The sequence below is a fragment of the Coenobita brevimanus genome, chromosome 23, assembly GCF_032717465.1.
Source record: "Coenobita brevimanus isolate Jiangsu-jjx chromosome 23, ASM3271746v2, whole genome shotgun sequence".
Classification (NCBI taxonomy): domain Eukaryota; kingdom Metazoa; phylum Arthropoda; class Malacostraca; order Decapoda; family Coenobitidae; genus Coenobita; species Coenobita brevimanus.
Window position 1 is genome coordinate 51,034,222 of NC_136976.1, and position 12,079 is coordinate 51,046,300.

At 42.3% G+C, this 12,079-nt stretch overlaps 1 protein-coding gene across 1 annotated transcript in view; it reads left to right on the plus strand.

Moving 5' to 3' along the window:
- The window catches only part of IntS10 (integrator complex subunit 10), a 157,208-nt gene that overhangs the window by 78,318 nt on the left and 66,811 nt on the right, over positions 1 to 12,079 (plus strand). Inside the window, exons 7-9 of the mRNA XM_080267138.1 lie at positions 3,216 to 3,346; positions 5,521 to 5,636; positions 5,847 to 6,022. Coding sequence (XP_080123264.1) covers positions 3,216 to 3,346; positions 5,521 to 5,636; positions 5,847 to 6,022 — 423 coding nt within the window. The remainder of the gene's footprint in view (positions 1 to 3,215; positions 3,347 to 5,520; positions 5,637 to 5,846; positions 6,023 to 12,079) is intronic.

Sequence of the window (12,079 nt, forward strand, 5' to 3'; positions counted from 1 at the left end):
TTGGTTTGGCAAATTGTATGTAACAGCACTTTGTTGTTTTTGCTGCTGTTGCTTAACCCCACTATGTCTACTGAGCAGATCTATTGACCACAGATAAGCAACTGCTTCCTTGGAGCTATCCTACAGGTACAGTACTGTACTGTATCTGCACTGTGTAGGGTCCAGCACCCCTTTGTTAGACAGCACCTCCCCATGGTTGGACAGAGGTCCATCTGATGGTTAGGTGCAGGGAAATATGAGGAAGTTTGGCTTCCAGATGGACACCAGAGCTACTCCATCAAGGGTGCACAGTGCTACTATGTGTGGACTCTTTATCAGTGCTTGTGTCATATATATATATATATATATATATATATATACAGTACAGTATACAGTGAGTCCTTGATATACGAAAGGGATTGGGACCAAAAAAGCCTTTCGTAATTCGAAATTTCGTATATCAAAACGATTTTCCCCATTGAAATATACATATAAATGGGGGGATGCGTCCCAGGACCCCCTTGGACCCCCACCTAAACTTCACCCCCCCTATTAAGAAGTAAGCAATACCTGTATACAATTGTAGAGAAGGAGGTGGCCATATTCTTGTACATCTCCTTTTTCTTCGTCACAGTCCCACTGGTGGAAACAGCAAGGCCTAAAGCACGCCCAGTCTCCGAGACTCCCTGCCCCTCCTCATGGGGTCTTGTAATTTCCAATTTCCTTTCCAGAATTAGAGTATGGTTCTGCTGCTTCTTTGCAGCGGGCTCCCCCAATGCTGGAGATGATGCAGGGCACTTGGGAGGCATGGCGAAACAATACGAAAAGGTGAAGGGCTTCCAAAATATCCTCATGTACAGCGAGGCTGTGAGGAGAGGAGGGACGTGGACTCAACTGAGAAGCGCGCAAAAATTTGTTTACCAGAGAGGGGTTAGGTCGTTTTCTCCTGGCAAGCGAGTGCGGCACTATGCACAGCGCCCATTTTGAATTTTTCATACAGTACAGGTATTCCATTAACCCCTTCGTATCTGCCGGCCTTGAACAACACTTCACTGTTTCGGTGTCAGTGACGTTAAGTTAGGGCATTATTAAAAATTGCAAACAATTACGGGAAGGGAACGAAGGTCACTCATGTGTGCACATGACCCTGCTCTACCATCCCATCAGTCAGGCGTTCTCTTCACTCCAGATGTATTCGCCGACGTCTACATGCTTATGTTACATGCTCCCTAATTTTCAGTAAGTTTCTTTCAGCAAGAGAACATAATTTACCACCCTCAAAATAGTCAGAAAAATATAGAGGACAAACAAGAGGAATATGAACCTAATTGGTAAGGTCTTTAGGCTGTATGCTTACACGAAAGGTAACGGGTTTTACAATTTTAAGAGACGATACGGAACAAAAATGTTTGCTAATCAGAAAAAAATTACTTTCGTCCCACATGTTCTCGTAGGTTGGCATTCAGTTCCACATTCTTCATTCGGTATCACTCTTCCCAATATATTTCGGACCGACTGAGCACAGTTAGTTCTGCTCCTTAGAGTTAGTGTACATTTACTGCTCATTCTTTTGTTTGTTCTTATGTGTGTGTATGAAAGAGAGAGGACCGATACAAACAATAATGTATTCCATTATCACTTTCATAGCTGCTGGCCCTGATCAATGCCATACTGTACTGGTGTCAGTGACGTTGAGTTAGGGTGAGCTATAAAACACTGTGAGCAATTATGGGAAGGGAATGAGGGTCGCTGGTATGTTTACACGACCCTACTCTACCACCTCAAGCAGTCTGGCATTCATAGTTCACTTCGTCCCAGATATTTTCGGCCGATGTACAGTATACATGCTGATGTAACACGCGTTCTAATTTTATTAATTCTTACACGAATCATAGCAAATCACAGGATGGGTTTATGGGGGGGGGGAGAAGCCAGGTGTGCCAAACGGGTCTTTTCACATATGTAAGAAAAAGAAATTGATTTTAGAACTTTGAAAAAATGGTCCCAAGGCCAACCATGGGAGCACGCAAATACCTGAACCCACAGCCATTGAGGGGGCTAAACATACGTCTTACTTTAAGCAGTAAAAGCATCTTACCAAATCAGTTCTTCCTGATAGTCTGTTATATTTTTCAGATTATTTCTGGGTTGGTAAATATGGTAAACGTTTCTTATTAAATCTGTTTCCCCGTCATTTTTAGCTGTTCTGGTGTGACAACTCTTGTTTATTTCGTTAACATAATGGCGGAAAGGGCTGTTCTTCCCTAAGTGTTTAACTAAACCTGGCCTAACTGAGCTTATCTGTACCTAATAATTTTACCCTAACCTAACCTCCAGTTGAGAAACTGGGAAACGATATCCACCTTTGGGCACGTTGAGTTTCTTCCACTGCGCTGGAAACGATGGTATGGGAAAGTGACGATAATAACGGGGAGGGAATTTTTCAGCAAGAAAAAGTAATTTGCCAAACTGAAAGTTATCAGAAAATTACAGAAACAAGCTGGAGGATTATGAATTGAATTGGTAAGGTCTTTCTGTTGCTTCAAGTGTACAATGAAAGACATAAGTATCTTCCCAAAGTCTGATGAATATAGCGTGGGAAAATCGAACCATTTGAAACATACACTAGTAGAAACAGGGTTTTCATTGTATTTTTCCTGGTGTAAATTTTCTTCAGACTGAACATGGAAGATAGTTGTGTGTTTCATTGTACATTTACCAGTAAATAAATCAGTCTAAGAGTGCTTGTGTTTTGTTTCTGCCAGATTAATCGTGATCTCAGACTACTCAGGGACTTCTTCACATCATATAGTCTGGATAATCGGGTTATCTTTGCATTTCCTTTCGTATTGAGTATCGATTTTCGTATCATCGAGACGGATATTTTCGTACTGTGGAATTTGTCCTATATTAGTCGATTTCGTACGATCGAAAATTCGTACTTCAGGTTTTCGTATTTCAAGGACTTACTGTACTGTGTACAAGTTAAAATTCAGTAAAAACGATCCTCATTATAAGTCAGGAACGTGTTCCAGAATACGAGAACATTTTCCACACAACAACTTTGCATTTGTGGACATTGGCATATCAGCTTTATAAGTAGCATTGGAATTAAATTTTTTTTCTGTGATATGCTCATATATTGAAGACCTAGAAACAAAGAAAAAATTTAAAAAGAAACAACTTATAGCAAGGATTTAGTATACTGTACCAACTCATCTTTCTTTTCTTGACAGTTTGTGACCTCCTTCCAAGACTGCTACAGACACAGGGCTTGGAGGTACGGCCTAAGACCCTCCATAATCTTCTTTCTCGAGCTATTGAGTTTTACATTGCTTATGTCACCACCTCACCAAAGGTCTTGCAGGTGGGTAACTTACTTAATTAAGTATTGGGCTGTTTACAGTATGTTGTCATTAAAAATCTGTTTGGATGAGAATCGTTGCCTCTGAAGTCTCGCCGAGAACACCATTATTAATAACAATCAGTATGGAACTGCAGAACTACATCCAGTGCCATATGTCCTTGAAATTCAGGGTGGCTGATTTCCCAAGAACCCTGTGAATACCAAAAATATAAATGCCCCTCATGGGAGTAGATTTACTTTGTAATTTAATGATAATCATATACAGTATCAGTATAAGGTATCTCGGGACTTAATGTACTGAAGTAAACTCTCAGTATCCAGTCTAATTCAGCCAGTCCCTATGCCAGTTAAGGCAAAGTGCCGGATATTGCATAGTAGTACCACTCATTGTCTCAATATTTGTCGTCGAGCTGGATGTGTTATTATCCGTCTTAACCCTCTACCTTAAAAGCTACTTGTATATATTTTGCTGTTATTTAGGGAGAATGTAATTGTTGTATAGTTAATTACTTCTTCTTATCTGTTGGGTGTGGATAAAATTATTTGTCTTGTAGTTGGTTGTTTTATTTCAATATCTTAACCATTTAACCTCTGTGTCCTTCCATTGGGATGTATTCTAAGTTGTTATTCATACAGTACATACATTTGCAATCGTTATATCTTATATATAATAATCCCTTCACTATCTGATGTAATAGAGCCAAAGGCATGTCCAGAAAGTGGGTCCACCTGGATAGTGGGCCCCTGCCTCCTGGACTGGTATTTATGGACCATAACCCAGCCCAACTAAAAAAAAACACCTACATAACTCTCTACTGGACACGCACAGTGCCTATTTAAGACCCTGTTCACACAAGTAAGGGACAGAAATATGAAATAAATGAAAAGGAACCAGGGAATGAGGAATTAGAAGTGAGTATGGAAAATATTAGTGGTGTACAGGGTACTTACAACACGTCTGTGGCTGTTCATTACGAAGCTAACCCGCCTCCTCTAAGGCTCTGGCAGTGGTGAAAATGCTCTTGAAGCATGTACAGTAATTTAGTATTGTGCTGCACTTAATCCTTTGCACTATGAGTTATAATTGTTTAACACAGCACATTCTGTTCTTGATTGCACCACGCCAGTTTCAATCGCCAGTTTACACTCTGTACTTAATCTTTGCACTCTGAATTCTGATTTCATAACACTGCACAACACTGTAAATTCCCATGTGGTCTAGTGGCGAGGTATTGCAGTTTATTCACAAAAACGAGCATGTGAGGCATCCATTGAACAAGAGTCTAGTCAGGATGGTAGTTAGATGGTAACTGGGGAGGGATGGGGGAAGGCGGGAAGCAAGCAGCGAGCGTAAAAACAGCTGTTCGGTGCTGTGTGCCAATTTCAAAGTACGGTTGAAGAAAATGTTTATGTTTTTTGGCCATTTGGGGGTCCCAAAGGCTTGGGCCCAAAATCTCCGGGAAGTGGGGAGTCCGGATAGTGGGCGTCCGGATAATACAGGGATTACTGTATATCATGTTAGTTGTACCAACATCACGTTTTCTAACATCCTGGCCACTAAAAGAGAATGTGTGGAATAATGACGTCAGAGCCAGTGTGGATTTATGGCAACACTTCAGAGAAGAAGGGTGAACTGGAGCAATTGCTATATACATATACATTTCTGTGTACAAATGTATGGCTGTGTGACAGATTTTCACTTTTATATAGTAGACTGATGAATGGTATTGAATAGAGATACTGAGAGGTGAATTTGTATATACAAACCCACCTGGTTCAAACTCAGTAAGGAAGCAGAAGGACAGACAGAAGTAAAATGTAGTGTGTAAATGTATGACTGTGATACAGATTTTCATTATTTTAGTTCTTATGTTCATTAATAATGAAACTATTGACTGATGAATAGTCTTGACTGGAGATATTGAAAGGAGAGTGTGCATTTTTGTGAATGTGACTATCTGAGGTTGTAGTGGGTGTTAGTTAGGAGCCCAAAACATTTTTCCCTAGACTTGCTCTTCCAAAATTAGGGTATGTCTTACACAGTACAGCATCGTATATACTGAGAAATATGGTACTTTATTGCTGTAGCTGTCCCATCAGAAAATTATTGTATTTAATATTTCTTTTGGATTCATCATTACAGAGAAAGTGAAATAGGGTATTGTGTATTGCAGAGTGTTCTGGACAGTGAAAACAAGATTGAGGACCCATGGCAGCAGCTGTTTACCGTGGTTCAACTCATTGGATGGAACCTTGGTTGGGACCTGGTCAAGGGCTTCCAGAGTACCAGGTGTGACTAATTACTGGATTTTGTTCAGTTGAGAGTTCTTGTTAGTGAAGATATAGAGTTCAAGTTGTGAACAATAGGTTTGTTTTTAATTCAGTATTATGCTGTGTAGGTCCATATGAACACTTAGATGAAGTGACTATATATTATGATGCATTACCATGTAAGATGTACAAAAACACTTATTGATATTCATGTCTGATGGCCTGGCAGCAACCGCGAGGTGATCCTTCAGCGAATTCAGAACTTGATAGAGGGCGGTGCTCGCTTGGGGGGACCGAAAGGGGAAGGAGGAGAGGATGTGCGGGAAGTCCTTTACACTACACTCACCATCTTCCTCCATGCTCTTATGGATTACACAAGAAGACTTTACCCAGACTTCAATACTGGTAAGTTGATTTTTCCAGTGTCCATATCAGTGTTACACATTATTATTAGTATTATTTTTAGTATTATTATTAGTAGCAGTACAGTCACTGCTCACATAACACGCGATCAGAGAGCGCGAAACTCACATAACGCAGACAGCATTTTTTTAGGCCAAGAAATGGTCAAAATGCGAATATGACTATCAGCAGCATAGGAATCTCGCCACTTTAACCGTTTAAGCTGTATGGATTCCTCAACTAGTCACTAATATATCATCTTGGAACCCCACAGCTGATCACCAATTTATATCAGCTGAGTCGTGACCTCACAGTTCCAAGCAAGGTAACGTTGCTCCTGGTCGAAGTCACTTCCGGCTGACACACTCCACCAAAACGTCTTCTCACACACTGGAGATGGTGGGAATCGGTAGAATCCTGTTGAAGGAACTTAGAAGGTAGCGTATGCAGGTGAACAAAACTGAGCAGATTAAATCTCTCTCTGTTGGCCACAGAAAGATACGACTGCAACACTGAGAGAGCTCAGAGTTATACGTCCCTCTCGTTCTAGTGATACGTGCTTTCTGCTGTTGGCTAGCGGCATCCCCTTTGGGTGTGGCGCCAAGTCAGCTAAATCAGAGGTGCTAAACCTCCACAGACAACTGGGATTTATACATGAATAGAAGCATCATAACTATACCATGTATATTATACACCTCAGTAAAATAGTATTGATTACATTAAGGTATACCAACAAGGTAAATATTTCCCCCAAGACTTAAACATATATACAATTCATATTTCTCTATCGCCTTCCTGTTACTCTAGGTTTTTGATTAAGAGAAGATGTCTGATTGCGCATCCTATCCCAAGCCACACTTTACAGTGAAATGGCGTTTGTTTGTTTATCATTCATACTACGTTGGACATTATTAATTATGAATAAACAACTTTATATGTAATATGCAACAATAGTGTGAAACTATAACTAGTCTTGGGAAACAGTATTGGCACCAGAACATCGCTCGGCCACACCTGTCGACGTCCCCATCGACATTGTTGTCCAAACTACTCTGTAGCCTAACCAATGTGTAGGGTAGCTAACTATTTAGCCATGTCCACTTGCAATACGCGAGTATGATCCGTGGTTATAGTAGCCCCAAACACAAACACAGGACAAGACCACAACAAGTAGAAGACCAACGCCAGGACCAAATAGGAAGGAGAAAGGTATGAAGGGAGATAGGACAGTACATAAGGTTCTAAATCAGTCTTGTTCAGGTGGGTGAGGAACTGTATCTCCTTGAGCACATGAGACAGCCTGTTTACATTCAAGGTAGAAACAATGAATGAAGGTAAAAAGGGTCGTAACTGGGATGAGAAGTTCACCGACAGGGCTAGATGGTGCTTGTTAGGTAGAACTGCTATTTCTTTACTGTGTAACTCACAATAATTGGGTGCAACATAGTAACCCTTTACCATAAAGAACTGGTTTTGTGAGGCACATGTGAGTGTTACGTCCTTTGTCTCAGGAAAGAAGAAGTATTGTTTCGAATGTACATAAGCATGGAAAACTGACTTCAGTTGAATAGGTTGGAAGGTGCAATGTTGCAGCGTAGAGGAAGTGTTTGTGTCCAACAAGGTCATCTTACATGTCTCTACCCTTGACGGAATGAAGACAAAACGGATAGCAGGACATACATGGAGATTAAGAAAACACTTCTCAAATTCATCCACAGTCATTTCGGCTATTTACCCTTTGTCATCCGACGTGTAGCACCTCTGGTCCCTCATTCAGAATAACAAGTGTATTGTTAGTAGTAGCAAAAGGGAAAGGAATGAACTGCCATGCATGGTATGTTATAGCATTCCTCATAGGCGCCAATATCAGGATGCCATCATGGGTCAACTGGGCCTCTATCAATGGGTAATAATATTCCAGTTGACTCATACCAAAAGGTGACGTAAATCCATGCTTCACCATAGCTACGTCAAGAGCATTGATTAAAATGTGAGTAAGAAGCAATAAAGCATTAACCCTATTCAAACTTGCATTGATTAAGCCGTCCACCATATTGGCTGCATGCGACTCCAAAGCAGTGGTTGACTCGTCGAGAGCATGTAAGTACAGTACTCAGCAATTAACACTAAGTTACCCAGGGTTGGTAAGGTGGTTTGGATGTTGTTCACAAGTCCTACGAGATGGTTGGTAGTCTTAATTATCTTGTTAGCTTTGTTAGTGAACTCACCTAACTGTTCATACATGTGTACAATTACCCTGTTATTCGCCTTTGCTGCCAATGTCAAATCATGCATCTGTCTACCCAATTGCAGTACGTCCATGTCTAGCACTGATGTTGTTCACAAGTCCTACGAGATGGTTGGTAGTCTTAATTATCTAGTTAGCTTTGTTAGTGAACTCACCTAACTGTTCATACATGTGTACGATTACCCTGTTATTCGCCTTTGCCGCCAATGTCAAATCATGCATCTGTCTACCCAATTGCAGTACCTCCATGTCTAGCACTGTACCACAAGGCTTTTGAGACAGGATACTTAGGAGATCCACAAGTCCTCTCGTAGCACATGCATGGACATGCTTGGAAAGATCAGAGTCTGCATTAAGTAAAGCAACATGCAATTTAGTGAGCCTGTCTGTGAGCCTAACCATGTGTCCAGTGTGAAGTTCGGTTATACCATGCAAGGTTTGTACCAAAGCTTCATTATTTGAGGTCGTCAACTGCGGGTTCCGGTTGCATAACTTGCCGACTTTCGACAGTTGCTGTCTGAGGTGAAGCAATCCCTTAGAGACCTCTTGTATCTGGAGCTTGGAGATATCCGTCCAAATGGGCTCTTCAGTGCTCCTGGCATCAATGCAGTCGTGTCCGTGTCCGACTTCGTTCCATAGGTCCACTCCAAGCAACGCGGAAGGAGTACAAGCCACATGTTTGTAAGAGAAGATACTCCCTTAATTGCTCTTACTGTGGGATCGTAGCTTGCTGCGATACTCTTGGTTAGGGACAGGTACGGACGACAACATAGACTGCAACGAAGACAGAGGGGACAACACATCAGACGATTGGTTAGTTTGGCTTAGCCTTGACCTACTGGTTTGATCCTGTCAGCATGTACTGCCTCCTGAGTTCCATCAGCATCATTCCGTAATTGATAAGTATGTCCGCGCACGTGTTCCACAATGGTATATGGTCCGCGGAACTTAGGTCAGAGCTTGGAAATTCTCTCAGTGTTATTGATCATAACCTTCTGGCCTATCTTCATCTTTTCTTGACTACCATTGTGTTGTTTCACCATCATCTCCGCTCTTGAGGCTTTTAGTCTTTTTCGTACTTCACTATGTATGCATTGAAAATTTGCAAGCTGTACTTTGGCATAATTCTCTTGATTTTACACTGGGGTAAGAGGTTCAGCTAGCAAATCATAGGGTAACACCTTCTCCTCTCCATAAAGGATGTAATGAGGAGATTTTCCCATTGACGAATTTTCTGAGGAGTTGATGTTCGCCGCTACATGTGGCAACCGGTCTTGCCAGTCGGGCTGAACCAAAATTGCTGATCTCAAGACTTCCAGTATCTTCCTGTTTGTCCTTTCCACCAGGCCATTGCTTTTGGGACTTTAAGGCGTAACGAAGACTTGCCTTACCTCATACGTACGACAGATTTCCTCCAACACTTGGTTACGAAATTCATTGCTATTATCACTGAGCAATACCGTAGATGTTGAGTAGGGAGAAATCACTGAGGTTATAAAAGCGTGCACCACCTCCTCTGCAGTTTTTCGTCTGTAAAGGTGCTAAACCAGTGAATTGCGAAAAAATGGTCCACTGCCACCAATACATAGCTTGAGCCTTGATGACTCCTCGGCAATGCTAAGAGATCAGTGGAGACTGTATCCCATGGTTTTTCCGGTAGGGGATATTCCAAATGGGAGTTGGAGGTCCCGTTGTTCCTCACATTTCCGCGCACTTGACACATTAACTAATGTGGGCTTCTATGTCCTTCCTCATGGTCGGCCAATAGTATTTCTTTCTTGCCTCACGTATGTATCTGTCGTGTCCAGGACGACCCGCTTGAGGTACGTGGTACATCATGAACCAACTGTAACATGGCTTGCTGTAGTGTAGCAGGAACAACCAACTGATACACAGTATCCTTCCCAGGGGGCTGTTTATATAAAGGCCCCGTTGAAGATGGAAGTGAGTCATCGGTACTGCAAGTTCAGGTAGACATGACTCGTCGCCAGACTCCAAGATGACTCGAGACCACATCGTATCTTTACGTTGTTCCGCCTTTACCGTGTCCGGGGAATACCCAGAAAGAGGGATATCCTCAGATATGGCAGCAGCAATATTTCTACTCGCGCGTCAGCAACGACATTTTTTCGGCCTGACCTCTGGATCAAACTCCATTACCTCGCTGAACCAACACCCAACTTTACCGTGCAAGTTCTTCCCTTAAACAAGTTGCATATGGGTGCATAATCCGTTAAAAACAATTATCCGGTACCCGAAAATGATATCCCGGAAATGTCCTAACGCCCACACGACTGCTAATGTCTCCATATAATTACCGCGTAATGCTTGTCTGGGGGTCTTAGTGCCCTACTGGCATACGCAATGGTGTGCGTTTTGCCTTCCTCATCCTTTTGCTGTAACACCACTCCCAGTCCCAAACCTGAGGCATCCGTGCACAGGTAGAAAGGTTGAGTATAATTAGGAAATGCTAACACGGGAGTCTCTGTCATGGCATTTGAGGTCGTTGAAGCTTTTTTCTTCTGATGGCCCCCATTGCCATGCAGTATCCTTCTTAAGTAGCGTCGTCAATGGTGATGCGATAGCAGCATAATTGTGGACAGAGCTCCTGTAATAACCAGTGAGCCCTAGGAATGAGCGAACATCGTCCTTGGACTTGGACATAGGGAAATGTACCATGGCTGCAACCTTATCCGGCAGAGCCCCGATGCCATCGCCATCAACTAAGTGCCCTAGAAATAAATCGCACTTCAATAGCTTGATTTTCAGACCTGCAGATCTTAAGGTTTCCATCACTCGTTTTAACTTACAAAAATGAGTCTCCATGTTTTGGCTTACTATTATTAAGTCATCTAGATACGCTAGGACGTCCTGCCCAGTTGTCACCAAACAACTGATTTATCATACTCTGAAATGCTAAAGGAGCATTACTCAGTCCAAAAGGCATCCGGAGAAATTCAAAGTGCCCACGGTGAGTGGTAAAGGCAGTATGGGACGCGACTCTTCGGTCAGCTCCACCTGCCAATACCCTGATGCTAGATCCAGGCAGGTGAACACTTCCTTTACCCAAGGACTAGCAAGTCTCTGAGATATCGGGTAACGATCCGGTGGTTACCCCGTTCACTTGCCGAAAATCTACAACAGGTCTCACACCATCGTCCTTTTTTTTTTTTTTTTTTTTTTTTTTTTTTTTTTTTTTTATACTAGAAAGAGTTTTGCATTCCAAGGTGAGGAAGAAGGCTGAATGACTTCATCATGAAGCATCTTTTCAACTTCCTCTTCCACTGCATCCCTTGGCTGTGTGGTAGGTGGTATGCAGGTACATAAATCGGATTTATACCAGGGCACAACCCAGTATGATGCTTCACCTTGTCCGTCCTACCCAGCGGTTCTCCTGGCAGTGCCACTACGTCGGAGAATTTAAGAAATGCTAGTAACCGCGTTTTATGGGCAATGTTATCTGTTACCTTCACGTATTGTTCCATCAGCTTTTCTCTCCAAAGACGTGTAGGTTCCGACTGAGTCGTTGTTTGCGATGTGACTACGAGAGAGATCACTGGTACGTCGTTGACTTCCTTTACAGGAGCACCATAGGACAGTTGCCTATATCCATCTTTGAGCTTAACTGCGCCACCACTCATATTTGCGATGAAGAGGGGCGTCTTCTATCTGGTCCGACATTACTCAGGTGGATAGCAACAATGCCTTATGTTTTACTGTCTTTGTTAAACATACCACATCAATTCCCTCCGATACATCAGGTACTCGGACAGGAATTTTGCAGACAGTTGACTGGGTAAGTGGTGATTCCC